At 52.5% G+C, this 15003-nt stretch overlaps 1 protein-coding gene across 1 annotated transcript in view; it reads left to right on the top strand.

The window, feature by feature from the left end:
- The window catches only part of LOC122391454 (pollen-specific leucine-rich repeat extensin-like protein 1), a 37568-nt gene extending 22735 nt beyond the window's left edge, over window positions 1–14833 (top strand). The window contains exons 2-4 of the mRNA XM_043385369.1: window positions 11150–11842; window positions 13207–13332; window positions 13677–14833. Coding sequence (XP_043241304.1) covers window positions 11161–11842; window positions 13207–13332; window positions 13677–13837 — 969 coding nt within the window. The 5' untranslated portion in view covers window positions 11150–11160 and the 3' untranslated portion in view covers window positions 13838–14833. The remainder of the gene's footprint in view (window positions 1–11149; window positions 11843–13206; window positions 13333–13676) is intronic.
- Window positions 14834–15003: the final 170 nt, after the last annotated feature.

Here is a 15003-nt window from a genome sequence, read left to right as displayed (position 1 = left end):
TTGGAGACAGAGCTGTACTTCAGTGAAGCCGGTAGTGGCGCAGGACGCCCAAACACGCACTCATATGGTGACAGGCCTGTGGCCGCACTAGTGTTGGCGTTAAAAGCCAGCACTGCGCCGCTCAGGTAACGGGACCAATGACGGTGCTCTGCGGCGGCGAGTTTAGCCAGTGTGTCGATGAGGAAACGGTGGCTACGCTCACAGTAAGCGTTCCCTTGAGGATGATATGCTGTCGTCGTGCTCTGTTTGATTCCAAGATTGTTGTAGAACATCTTTGCTACGTTTCCAACCAGGTTTCTGCCCTGATCGGAGTGAATTGATTTAGGCACACCAAACTGACCTACGATACGGTCCATCAGTGTCTGGACTATCTCGGATGCTTCCTGTGTTTTAAGTGGGAAAGCCCATACAAATCGAGTGAATGCATCGATGCACGTCAGAATATACCTGTAACCTTCCGGCTCACTGGTGGGGAGCCCAGATATGATATCGATGTCAAGCCTGTCAAGGAACTCAGACGCCTGCAGTGACCCCAATGGGGCCTTCGGTGGGTGAGGAGGATCTTTGCGGCGAGCACAGACCTCGCACTGTTGGCAGAACGCTTTCACATCGGTCTGCATTCTCGGCCAGTAGAACTGCCGGCGAAGTGCACTCTCCAATTTTGCCGCCCCCTGGTGTCCCCCTCCTAGTCCACTGTGATGGTCATTCATCAGGCTCCCTCTCAAATGTTGGGGCACCACTATCTGGAGACATGATGGGGCTCCTTTGTAGGGCTGGACTCGCCTGTACAGCACGGGCGTATCGCCTGTGACTACTAATCGGTTCCACTCTCGTAGCAGCTGAGCTGCGTGCTCTGTGCTCACCTCGCTTGGGTGAGGTTTTCGACGCAGATGTATCCAATGAACGATCTCTCTGATTCCAGCATCATTGAACTGCTCTTTCTGAAAATCTCTCAGCTCGATGGGATTGATACTTATCAATGACTTTGGCCCAGTTACGACTGCAGCTGCTGCAGCTCTATCGGGCTGGCCAGATGCAGACGTACCAGTGGACTCGACGCTATCGACGTGCGTCTCTTTGGTAATCTGATCAGTGGCCGAGTCTGTCTGTGGTTCTGACGCCGCCCTGAGGTCGAGTGGATCAGCCGCCCTGACTTGTCCTGATGCAGTTGGAGACTGAGGATGCTGGCCTGCATCTGCCGAGTGGGTTCTGCTGGCGGGCAGTGACAGAGCGGAACTCGTCTGTGCCATGTTGGACACTGCGCTTGGTTCTGGACTCGCCTGCTCAGTATCCATTCTAGGAGAGGGCGCCATAGGAAGCTCTGCCTCTGGGGCCTCAGGAATCGGAACACAGACCCACCGGTACCGCTGCTCCTGAGCGGTCACTGCATGCGGATATCGAGATAGTGCGTCTGCGTTGTTATGGAGACTACCACGCCGGTGCACGATATCAAACTCTAGCTCGGATAGCTGAAGCAGCCAGCGAGCCAGCTGCCCTGTCGGGTCTTTCATATTAAAGAGCCACTGTAAAGCCGAATGATCAGAACGCAAGAGGAAGCGTCGTCCGACCAGATATTGTCTGAAGTGCGTAGTACCCCAGACCACTGCCAGAAGCTCGCGCTTGGTGACGCTGTACTGACGCTCAGCTTTGGTAAGAACCCTGCTGGCATACCCGACTACCTTGTCATCCTGCATGAGACAGCCCCCCACGGCCGCTCCGCTCGCATCTACATCGAGCACGAACTGAGGTGCCTCCTCGCTGAATACCGGCAGTGCTAACACTGGCGGTGAGGCCAGTGCTGCTTTCAGACGATCAAAAGCACTCTGTTCCTCCGGTCCCCAGTGGAAAGGGCGATGCTTCTCGGTCAGCTTTGTTAGGGGTTTGGCTAAAACTGCATAACCTCGAATATGGCGGCGCAGGTAGCCTGCTAGACCTAAGAACACGCGAACCTGCTTGGCATTAACCGGGACAGGCCAGTTCTGGATGGTTGTGATCTTTTCCGGGTCACACTGCACGCCTGCCGCACTGACGGTGAAGCCGAGGAAGCTTACCTCCCTTTTGCAGAGCTGCAGCTTCTTCAACGAGACAGTTAAGCCCGACTTTTGCAGCGCAGCTAAAACTGCATCCAAATTGGTGCGCATCTCGTCCAGAGTTTTGGAAATCACCATTACGTCATCAAAGTATTGGATGACTGTCTCTGGGGGAACGTCGGCGAGGACTAGCCGAAGAGCACGATTGAATGAGTGTGGGATACCCTGTATCCCGTACGGAGCAGTAGTGTAACGGAATAGGCCAAACTCCGTTGCGATAGTTGTTTTGGCTCTATCTTCTTCTGCTACTGGGAGCTGATGGTACGCGCTTTTGAGATCTACCGATGTGAAATAGACGGCTCCGCTTAACTTCTGTAGGCATGTGTCTATCCTGGGTATGACCTGGACGGTGATGCGATTGAGACGACGGAAATCTCCACATATTCGGACCGGACCGCCGTTGGCCCGTTTCACCAGCACCAAGGGAAACGCCCATTCGGAGTCCGGGACGGGCTCCAGCACTCCCTGTTCCACCATGTCATCTATTTGTGATTTGACTTCCCCTGAGAGGTGGGCTGGTATGGGACGTGGGCCCTGAAATACGGGCGGGTGGTTTCCAGTGGGTATTTTGTGCTCCGCGACATCAGTGCGGCCCAGTCCTGCAAATACCTGCCTGTATTTATGGAGCAGGGCCAAAAACTCGGAACGTGTCGGCTCCTCCAGGTGTGCCACAGCCTGATCGGGACAGAATTCTGTTTCAGTTTCAGGCACCTCACTGAACGAGAACTCATCTAAGGATTCGAAATTGGCGATCTTGGTACCTTCGTAGAGGGTGATGGGGCTGTCTGAAAGGTTGCCGAGTCTGACTGGTACGGTATTATCGTGCACAGTTACCGCCAAACGGGCTACACACAGCTCCGTTTTGTTAATGAACTCCCCGTCCCCTTCCACCAGACCTGTCAGTCCCAGGTCACCATCAGGCATCCCCTTACAGCAGAGTGAGTGGGCCAGCTCCTTAGCTCGGCTACATTCAGCTAGAGACACGGTAGCGGGCAAAATAATTTCACTGTTGGCTGGCACAGCGATTGTGCGGGCGATCAGCACGGCTCCCGTGCGGTGCACCACTTTTTGCACCGGATCAACCTGTGCTGCGCCAGTCGCATGCATTGGTAGCTCCTGCCCTAATACCCACATTTCCCCGTTGGATATGTCCATCACTGCTTTCGAGGCCGTAAGCACATCTGCCCCCAACAAGCATGGCTCACACAAGGTGGCGGCCACGTAGACGCAGGTAAGTTGTCGAAAGGGTCCAAGCTGCAGATCTACATACGCACATCCCATTATCCCGGAATATTGTTCGTTGTTCGCTAATTTCACCGGGTGGGATACCGGCCGGATGGGCGTGACGTCACTCAAAATGTCACGCCGAACCACCGTGTGGTCGGCCCCAGTGTCGCACAGAGAATTAACACTCTTGCCATTTATAAGCAACTGGACGTACCGACCTGGCCTGTGTCTCCTCACCACCGGCGTCGCGTCGGCCGTCACTGCTGTGCTCGTCACTCCCGGAGCTGCTGCGTCTGCTGCTGCTGATCTACCAGCTGCTGATTTGGCATCTGTTGCGGTAGAGATTCCTCCAGCCGCGGCGATGGGACAGGTCGTCCCCTGTCGGTCCACGCTTGCAGCACCGCCGCGCCCGTGCGGTAGTCGTTCGGAACCGGCAGCGGCAGTGGTAATGACTGCACTGGTGCCTGGTTCTCGGCTGTCCACATGAGAGGAGCCACTGTCCTGGTGACGCGGCCAGTCTGCCCTTGGCTCCCTGGGACAGACTGCCGGGCGTTTCCCAAGCTTCTTCCACGGGGTTGGTTATTGCCCCGCGCTCGCGTCGGTCTCCCTCGACAGACCGTACTCAGGTGACCCCTGCGTTCGCAGTTGCCGCAGATATCGTGGCGGAAAGGACAGAGAGCGCGGATATGACCCGATAGGCCGCACGTGTAGCAGACGACCGATGAGCTCCTCCGTCCTTGCGGGTCGGCCTGTTCGACAGCTGGGCTGGTCTGAGCACGATACAATCCAGCCGGGTGAGACTGGACAGACGCATCAGCCCGCTCGAATGCTCGGACGTGCTCCACAGCGGCGTCCAACGTTGTGATTCTGGCCTTCGTAAGATCTCGCTGATACTCCGAGGGTAGCACTTTCTGGAGATGGATCCAAGTCAGCTGATCCTTAGTAGCCTTGTCTGAAACGGCGGGGTAGGCGTACTGTACTAGATCCTCAATAGCGAGCAGGGTTTTCATCACATTTCCTTCATAAGCCACCGAATCTAGGCGGTGGATGGCCACCATGGGATCTGGTATCCCTCCCAGTAGCTTCACCACTTCGGCGGAGATCGAGTCGAGTGTGGCTGCCGGGCACGCTGCACACACGTGTCGGACACATTCCTTTACATTACCAGAAACAAAGAAACGCAAGTTTGTCACAAGTTTGTCGGTATTCCACTTCTTCATCTGACCAAACAAACAGTAGTCCTCCAGCCATGATATCCAATCTTGTGCACTGCCGTTCTCAAACTTCTCCAGAACCAAATGGTCCGACATTTTTAACACCGCTGCCACCACTGTTAAGGGTTCGGTATTGCTTCGTACTGACGGTAAATTTGTTAGAAATTATCATTCACACATGTTTCACTTTCTATTTCCAAAAAATCCTCGTTTTTCACTGGCTGTCACAGCAGCTGTTTGTTCGTTTTTACAGGTGCTCGTGTTTATCCGCGGGCTAATCCTCATTAAACTCCTTCATTAGACAGATTATCTACAACAACGGTTACAGCGCGGACCGCCCTTCTGCCTAGGAAGTTTCCTGCTGTGTTTCATGCTGGTATATCCGTGCCGTGATCTCAAACTTCGGTGTAAAATACGACAAAGCCGAGCTTGATGGCTACTGTTTGCGATAGCGCGGCGAGAATAAAGGCCTTTGAGCCATTGTTACACAGACGAAAGTGGGCGGTGTGCCGTCTGAGAGAAACATGGAATTAGGTGGCTTCTGTGCCAGCCAGCAGTGTAAAACATGGTAGTTACTAGTAATTGTTGCAAGCCTGTCTGACAGCGACAGAGGGGCAGTGGTTTCACTAATTGAATCAGACAATCAGACAGGTTATCGGCGCATCTCCTCCGCTCAGCTGAAAGGAGCCTGTTACAGCTGCGCCACTCGACTGCAGCTTCCCACAGCCCGCCGCCGGGTCCTCTCACAACCAGACAAGGTTATCAGCATTTTGTCGGGGAACAAACAGTGTTTACCTCAGCGAGCCGTCAGCTGCCAGTAAACAAAGGCCATCCTCGCCTGCGGAGGGCCCGGCAGTCTGACGGTGGGACGGGTGGTGGGGTCAAAACATTAACCCCCTCCCTCCCTTCCTGCTCTCCGACTCATCTCCCTCTCTTCCTCTTCTCTGCCAGTCGCGGCTGTACCTACAGATTGATATGGTAGCCCGGCACCGCCTGGGCTATTTCCGTACCCACATCAGCCTGGGGGGGGTCGGATCCGACCCCCCCCTGTTATCTCGAGAACCAATGGTCGTATCGAGCCCCGCGAGGCGGCGTTCGAAAGGTCTCTACGAGACCTTCCCAAAGCACTCTTAATATTTTAAGATTGAGGTCAACTTTCGGGTCAAGGTCAGGTCAAAGGTCAAATTCAGGGGTTTTGCATGATTAGGCTTATGGACAGCGGAATCGATAGCTGCTGCTCGAAACTCACCACAAATGACCTCAAAGACCTAGTGAAGGTACCATGTGCGTATAGGGGTCATACTAAGTACGGGTCAAGGTCAGGTCAGGTCACGAAAGGTCACGGTTTTCACTTTCTGCTACATGGGCGTGCGACACATGTTTTATGGCTTATTTTTCACGCCAAATCCGATGGTAATGGTTATATGTGACCCCAAGTCACTGTGCTGGTGATAAGTGTGCATTGAAAGCATAAAAAATCGTTTATACTAAACGAGGGCTGAGAAAAAAGGTCAATTTTTCAACTTTTTATTTTTGACATAAAAATGCACTTTTCTAGACGAGCTTTGTCCCAGGAATCTAGTGGTGCCATTTGTTTTCACATGCGATGTTCAGAAGTGCCTCTAATTCGCGAAAATGCTTATGACGTCACCATGCCCTATGCATGTTGGAGCTATTTTTTACAATTTGGGGGTCAAAAATCAAGATAGAAAGTTGAAATTTGGGGCATCTAATGTTCTAATAGAGCTCTACAACACATATTCTGGTTTTTTGGAAATTCTCAAAATTTTGGATTTTATTAGCTGTTTTCCAAAAAATATAGTTTTTTGAATTTTTAGGGGTGAAAAACGCATTTTATGGAAAATCCGAGATAGCCATTTTAAAGAACTCGTTGAGCTGCGTCTTTTCATGTCCTTAATTTGCAATTTGCTTAAAACCTCGATTTTTGGCGATTTTTTAAACATTTACCATTTTTTGACTGAAAACGCCATGTAGTTACATCACTAAAATCGATATATCTCAGAAATTTTTGAAATTTTTTTTCTTAAAAATTGCACAGGAGACGTCAAATTGATGGGGGAGAAGGTATGCGAAGTTTCAAGTTGATAGCGCAAGCGGTTCATGAGTTATTCAAGAAAAACGGAGGGGGGGGGGTCGGATCCGACCCCCCCCCCCCAGGCGGTCGCGGGGTAGAATATCAGCTCTGTTTAGTCGCATACAACATGTTTGAGCATGAGCTATACGGGGTGGTCGGTATTTCACAGACCCCAGCCACCGGCACGGAACACGAGACGTGTTTTGTCGGTGACTTTTGAGCGGAGACCCCCTCACGGTGTGGACAGGGAAGTGCCGGTTCTGTGGTGACTGGACACCACAGAGAGACGGCCCGTGGCAAAAACCGCGTCACCGGCAGTGCACGGCTAACAGTGAAAGTTCAGACGCGTCCTTGTCCACTCCCCCACTGAGCCTGCACTTTATGGCGACGTGTCTTTATGAAGTGTCTCGTCCTAATGTGTCCTATAAATAGTGTCAGGTTTGCGATTAATCTGTGCGCGCACCCGCATATCACAGGTGCTCTACCGGCTAATTGGTGTCTTAAATCAGAGCTTTCTTCAGCATGACACCAAATCACACTGAGTGCACTGAGCTGAGCGCCTACCGCTATTACGATAAGAGGCACATTCGCAATGGCTCCCTATCGGAGTTCCCCACCCGTGTGGGTGACATATGAAGTGAGTTGCCAGTCCCACGGGTTTCCAGCTCACCTTCTCACCAAATGAGCACATCGGACACCCCCGAATCTGCGGGTCACACCTCGACATGTGACTGCGACGCGTGCCACTTTCGCGCGCCATTTTACGTCACAGCGCGCCGCCGGCGTCACCCCATTCAGCGCGGCTCATTAGAGTCCACAGTGGCCTAGTATAACCTGTGAACGACGATGAAGTCAGCACGGTGAATGTAACCCACCAAAGGGGCTTATGCTAAATCATGAAGCAGAGCAGCACCTAGCCGGAATATCATAATTCATCACGACTTCCGTAACTCTGGAAAGTTTCGGGTGATTGTGACGCAAGTGACGTGGGAAGTTTCTGTTGTGATCTGACGTGTTCAACCTGAATGACTGTTTAAGTGGTGCGAAGTTGGAGTGGCACAGGGCCGCATTTAACACCAAGTCGTGATAAGTCGACCACTCAGTGTGATCAATGAGCTCAGGCGACCTTTCTGCAGCCCGGTGCAGGCGGGAGAGGTGGCCAGGTTAAAGACATATCTGGGATAGTGCGATTTACCGGCAGGCAGATTTATCTACCAGGCCACAACAAAGGCGAATAGCTTATATGTAAGTACACGGCACACCATGCGCGAAATGCAAGTCTGGACTACTGTATCAGTCATGATTGATCATTCGCATAATGTAGAACGAAACAGTCACGATACTAAGCGAGCGTCTATGGGCGGTACGTGAGCGATTGCACAATGCATTCAGCTGTCAGTCCATTCAATGTTTCGGTTTAATCCCGTCTGTACTTGACAGCGTACGAATGAACAGCCGTGGGAAAGGTGACATAAAGCGAGTTGTTTGCTCAACTGTTAGTGCCAGTGATCTTACACAGGGCCGGCAAAAGGAGGAGAGCTCTAAGTGCAAATGGCCAGGTTTGATCGAGTCCGAGATACCGTCAGCCACCATCAGACTCGGTCCCGGGACATTGCAACTAGTCCAGAAACGCCATCTCGTGAGATTCATCTTCGTTACGTTGCAAAGCAAACACTAATATGCACATTGGAGGAATTCCATCCAATCTCTCCGACCAGCAAAAAGTAGTTTCAGGAAGTTGTCCCGAGCAAAGATTCCAACGACTCCGGTGAGCGGCTACCCACCCTACCCACATTGCCCCAACAGACGGTAAATAACTTTTGAAAATACCCATCTCTAATATTAGTGTTTTCCGAACCAAAATTTTGGGAGGAATCCGATGGTGTGGTCCCCGAAATCTGAAAAATTTCCATTTTGGAGATAGCACCTATTTTTTGAAAAGTAAATATTCGTCATGCATAAAGTCAAATAAATTGAAAATATAATGAGTAAATATTTGTAACAACATAAGAATGTGTCGAACATAAATTAGTGATAATTTTATCTGCGATGATACTATATCTGCTCATACATGTACATTGTACATAAACTAGTACAATAAACCTCGCCGGCCGAGAAGAGGAGGTGCTACCTCACAGGGTTTTTCGCGATAGCTCAAAACACGCTGAGGATAGACAGCTGAAACTTGGCATACCTAATCTTTTATTCAAGCTGGATCTTTCGACACCAACCACCCTTTCAGGTCAGGTCAGGTCACTGACCTATGACGTCATAAATGAGCCTCTGCGAGGTCCTCAGATGTTGCAACTTTGCAACGCCCTCAGTGCCAGAGGAACTTTCACAGGAAGGTGAAACTTACAGGACGTAGTGTCCTCCAGAGGTCTCACAACTTGTATATCTCGGATTTTTCCCAAAGGTCACATGAGGTCAGTTCGGTTACGTGACCTCACCATTGTAAGTCAATGGGGGGAAACATTAAGACTGTAATTTTGGCGCCGGAAATGATCTAAAACTGTCCGAAGCACACGAAATCGTGGTTTCATGCACTCCTTGTAAGGTCCGATCACGAAACCACGATTTCATGTGCTTGGGATAGTTTTAGATTATTTCCGGCGCCAAAATTACAGTCTTAATATTTCCCCCATTGACTTACAATGGTGAGGTCACGTAACCGAAGTGACCTCATGTGACCTTTGGGAAAAATCCGAGATACACAAGTTGTGAGACCTCTGGAGGATACTACGTCCTGTAAGTTTCATCTTCCTGTGAAAGTTCCTCTGGCACTGAGGGCGTTGCAAGTTTGCAACATCTGAGGACCTCGCAGAGGCTCATTTATGACGTCATAGGTCAGTGACCTGACCTGACCTGAAAACGCGGTTGGTGTCAAACGATCCAGCTTGAATATAAGATTAGGTATGCCATGTTTCAGCTGTCTACCCTAGGCGTGTTTTGAGCTATCGCGAAAAACCCTATGAGGCGGCACCCGCCCCACCCCTTCTCGGCCGATGAGGGTAAATGTACTAGTTCATGTACATGTTTGCGCAGATATAGTATCATCTCAGCTAAAATATATCTCTAATTCATATTCGACACATTCTAGTGTTGTTATACAAAAATTAACTCATTATATTTTCAATTTATTTAGCTATTATGCCTCACGAATATTCATTTTTCAAAAAATAGGTGTTATCTCCAAAATGGAAATTTTCAGATCCCGGGGACCACACCATCGGATTCCTCGCAAACCTTTAGTCCAGAAAACACTAAAATTGGAGATGGGTATTTTCAAAAGTTATTTACCGTCTTTTGGGGCAATGTATTGTGTACCCTCAGTAGACAGAGCGCCGCTCGAGCCCAGTCTCCCTGGCCAGGCGGGCCCCACAGGTGAGCGTCCGCTTAGATCACTGGACCGCGGCGGGTGACCGCTGGCAGGCTCCACATCGGGTCCATCGCAGGACTGTCCGTCCGCCACACCCGAGGGAGAGGGCAGGGATTAGATTGCACAACCGACCTACCTGGCAAGGCAATCGCTGCATGGATTGTGCCAGGAAGCTGTTTAGCAATGGATATGAATGTTACGGACGTGCAACATGACTCACACGACACGGATGAATTATCATTATTGGTCACTCATGTCGCGATGCAATGAATAGCAACACGAAGACTTAAGCTGCAGCAGGCGCTACTCAAGTAAGCATCTCTCGGTCGCGAGGCCTGATGAACATGGACACCGGCTGGGCAGCCGTGCAGAGGCTCGGCACCGCCGCCTGTCCCGGAAAGGACCTCACCAGCAGCTCACACATAAGCCCGCCCGGAAATCTCAGCGGCGCCGCGGCCCAATCAGGAATGTTCCCTCCATTGTGTCTTTGTCCCTGGGCGGCAAACAACGGCCAACGACGGGCGTCACGCTCAGCGGTATCGAACGGCTCAGACCAATCTTAGGTCAGCCTCCGCGGGGACGTCTGAATCGACACATGGATGGCAGCTGAAGGTCGGGAATGCTGAAACGCAGCGAGAGTCACGACATTGTTGAGTGCACTCTTTGTTTTTAGTCTCATTGTTATCATCTTAGTTGATAACTGATAAGTTATGACATTATGCATCGACCTGAATCAGTTGCTAATGCCTACATTATTAAGAACTAGGAACTAAGCAGTACGCACTGATATCTTTTCGAAATGAAAACAGCTTTCCTGATGCTGAGGATGAAGCAAAGTATACCTAGATTATGACTAAATGTCCTAGCCATACAAATACAAGTAACAGTTGAAAAGACGAATAAAATCAATATTGCCGCGTGGCCGCAGGCACTTATTGCCAGCAAGATCACCAATTCACCACACAGTAACATATTCCGTTATGAAGGTCAACATGATCATTCGGTGTCAGAACGATGTTTTAGGGCCTTGCTCAGAATCTCTAATAAGGTCTTGGTCAGTGCATGGTACTGTGCTCTGCTCTGACGGCGGTACAGCGCCATCACACAATAGGGTGCTCAGTTCTGACTGTCGCCTCTGTTCCAGCTCGCCCTGCCATGCGCCTGCTCTCCTGTTTATCGGTCTGTGTGCTGGCGCTGGTCGCCGCCGGGCCGGCGCTCGCGCTCACCCAGGGGAGCGGTTTCCGCTGGTTCTGGCGCGGCTCCTCGGGCGGCAGCACCACCCACAAGTTCTCCATCTCGTCGGGCACCGGCAGCACCACGGGCACCCACTCGATGGTGGTGGTGCGCGTCAAGGACAGCACCGGGCGCACCGTGGTGCTGGACCCGGCCAACCCGCACACCTCGCGCCGTGTGGTGCACGGCTTCTCCGGCAAGGGCGCCAACAAGGCCACCTTCACCGTCACCAAGACCATCGGCGGCATCTCGTCCAACGGCGAGATTGTCAAGCCGTCCAAGTACATGCAGCCGCCGCCGGTGACGCCGGTGGAGGCGCCGGCGGCGGCCCCGGAGCCGGCACGCTGGTTCCGGCCGCCCCCGGTGGACGCCACGCCGGCGCCCACCGAGCCGCCCACCACCACGACCACGGCGCGGCCGACACGGCTGGCGCAGCTGAGCCGGCTGATCGTGGGGCCGCCCACCGAGGAGCCGCCCACCGGCGGCTACCTGCCGCCCTCGGCGCCGCTGACCGAGGCGCCCTCCGCTGAGGGCTTCGTCCCCGAGCTGACCGGCGCGTCGGCCCCGGCGCCCACGCCCACGCCCGCCTCGCACGTCGCCAAAGGTGAGAGAAAGTGCACCATCGGACACGACTGAGATGCGCACCTCTCTAGACTTGATTAGAGGCATATTTTGGCAACATTTGTTCGTGAGGGAACACCTTGTTCGGCCCAAATAACAAACACGAATGTGATGATCCACCAAGCAACAAAATCACATTCGGATTTCTTGTTTTCTAAAACATCTCGCAGCTGTAAAATTTGCCCAGCTATTGTTTAATCTAGATAAAGCCTCATTCTTCAGTGCGACACTCTATCTGGCTTTACTCGTCCCCAATGATGAGAGCATGGGACGGGCTCCTTCTTCTAACCTTGCCCCTCGCATCGACAAGGGTCGGGATTTACCAAGGTTCCATCCCTGCTCTAACTAACGGCAGCCCTAACAACCCCGGAGTGGCTTGGCTATGGATGTCAGAACTTCGTCATGTTCTCACACTTAATCTGGTTCCATTTTTGAAGGGTGAGGTAATCTTCTCCAAGCCCCAAGCGCCAGTTCAAACCAGCATGTCGCCAAAGGTGATATGTGTGTCCTGCCTCAAATGCATGGACAAATTAAATCCTGTCACACCAGTTCTATCTAGGTCAGGTTCAAACTACATAACTCCAATCTACCAGTCTCTGGGTATATACCCTAGGACGTATCCGGTATTACCCGGGTAGCAGGTAGCCCCCGGGATATACGTATGTCAGTCACCCGAGCATTGTTTACACATTGTGGCTCGTGCCTCGTCAGAGCTCGTCGAACCAGTGCAGCGCGCGCCGGCGCAGCGCCTCAGGCTAGTCGACTAATTAGACACCTACCTGCCTGCCAGCGCGGCTTTCCTCTCCGAACCGGACACTTTTCACACTGGCAAACAATGGCGGGTAAAGCGGCGGCGCAGTTGATTAGAGAATGTCTCAGAGGTGGCTCATCGTCCAGGAAACAGGAAAACACCGGCTCGGTTCCCGGTGCTCGCTCCAGGCGGCGCCGGCCGGCCCGCTCACGCGAGGCGAACCCAGCGTCAGCGAAAACACCTCCGGACCAATCCCACGGCGCATCGGGCAGGAGCCAGCGGGCCACAGCCGCTGGCAGTCAGCTAATTATCCGGACATACAGGAAAACTTTGAGGCAGCTGAGCGGCTCGCAGCGGAAAATGACTGGAACAGTAAATTAAGGGCTTAGAAGCTAATCACAGATCGGTTGGATCTTCTTCCTCTCCAGATATTTCCGTATATTCTGAAACTGTGGGTACTTGGATATTCCCATAGACCACGTTCGTAAAATACCTAATGTAAAAAGAAAAGTCACTCAGCAGCCCGTGAATGTCGTCGAAAACCTGTGGGGCTGGAGATCCAGCACGTGACGACTGACCTCCCCTTCCTTCGGCAGATATCCGCCGTAACCTGAGCGGGCGCGTGGACGGCAGCGTGTTCTTCGGCATCCTACCGGTGATTAACGACCTGCAGCGGACGCCGCAGGCCAAGACCGAGCCGCCGCCCAAGGTCATCATATCACGTGAGTACGACATAGTGGCAACTGGCAACTAGTGGCAACAAGCTGCATTACGCTAGAGCAGTGACGAGACGTTGAAGTTGAGTTGTAAGATTTTGTAGACACATTGGATAAATGGCATTGGCATTTCATCAATGTACTTATATGATTTCATCTGGGAAAGGGAGAAGAGTTTTTATCATAAATCACAGCATGCCTACATAGCCAGCTGATAGTCATCCTCTGACCAAGATCTTGCTGAAAAGTTTTCCCGAAACTTATCACCTCTCCACTAGCCCACGTCTCTCCGTTCGACATATTGGCCCGGGAAGTGTCTGCCCACTATTACCAACCCCTCTGTTCGGCAGGTCGGCCCGGCAAGTGCCCGTTCATCAACATGATGCGGTGTCCGGCGCCGTCGGTGCCGCAGTCGGGCCGCTGCAGTAACGACAGCCAGTGTCCGACGGAGCAGCGCTGCTGCTACAACCCGTGCGCCGCCAGCAGCCAGTGCCTGACGGCAGTGCTGTGACCGCGGCCCGGTCAGCGCGCATGCGCCGTACCGCGCGCCAGGCAGTGGCGCTCGACACTGGCCGCCGAGGTTTGAGGACCCCAGCGGCTGAAGCCGGCCCGCGCCGCGCCGGCTGGGCTGCCGGGACGCCGAAGGACCTGCTCTGGAAGGCGGCGGGGATGGAGGGGCCGGCCGGCCGGGCTGGGGAGGGACGTGTGGTCCCACAGCCCCGCCTCAGCGTCCCACGTCACGGTGTCAGTTAGGTGTTACGGTGGTATTGAACTTGCAGCCAGTGATAGGAAAGCGGCGCCGAGGACTCGAACTGGGGAGAAGCGGAGGGAGAGGTCCGGCGGTGTGAGAGGGTCGAGAAATGCCGCTGGCGTGGTCGTGCCTCCCCAGTGAGCGCAGGAGAAGCATGAGAGGGGCTACCCTGAGACCCGAAACTCCTTCCGAACAGGCGGGCTCCCCAAGGGTGCGGGAAACGTCTCGAAGAGAAGTACGTTGGAGTGATCCGCCTACTGGCGACATCGTTGATCGCCCTGTTAGGACCGCAGGCGGTGTGGCCGAGCGCTGGACTTGGACTGCTGGAATAGAGTTCCCGAGAGTGCCTTGAAGCGACGAGCGTGGCCTTGCGTCCGGTGCGATCAATCCTTAGAGACATGTCGACATAGAGATCTAATATATAAAATATATAAGATCTCTATGCATGTCGACTGCAGAATCGCTCCCAAATCAAAATTGTTGTGTAACGAAACCCCATGTTTGGGTTGAAGTCGGACTCGTGTTTTATGTCCACATTTTTTACGCTTGGAAGTTTTGCATTGAAGGTCGGAATGATATTTACTCTGATATCGGACAAATATCGTTCGCCCACGCACAAGACTAGTGTAGGTACTGATGTCACTGCTTTATCCACGCCCGGATTTGTTGGGTCAATAATGTATCTACGAGCGCAACTCTTCGGCCCGCAGAGGGCCGAGTCAAACTGCCAATACACAGTAACCAATGACCTGTTGTGCTTTTCATTCAGCTGTCAGTTGTAAGGTGCCTTTAGCGTTTTATCCTTGTTTACCTATATTTGTAGGAATATTGAATGTGTAGAATACATTGTGAAATGCGTTTCGACTTTATCCATGGAGCGTCCCGAAGCTGGCGAACGGAACTTCAGTCGCCATCGAAGATGCCAG

This window comes from Amphibalanus amphitrite, unplaced genomic scaffold (genome assembly GCF_019059575.1).
Source record: "Amphibalanus amphitrite isolate SeventyFive unplaced genomic scaffold, NRLGWU_Aamphi_draft 000438F_arrow, whole genome shotgun sequence".
Taxonomy (NCBI): Eukaryota; Metazoa; Arthropoda; class Thecostraca; order Balanomorpha; family Balanidae; genus Amphibalanus; species Amphibalanus amphitrite.
The sequence above is the reverse complement of the archived record's forward strand: the minus strand, read 5'-3'. Positions and strand labels throughout refer to the sequence as shown.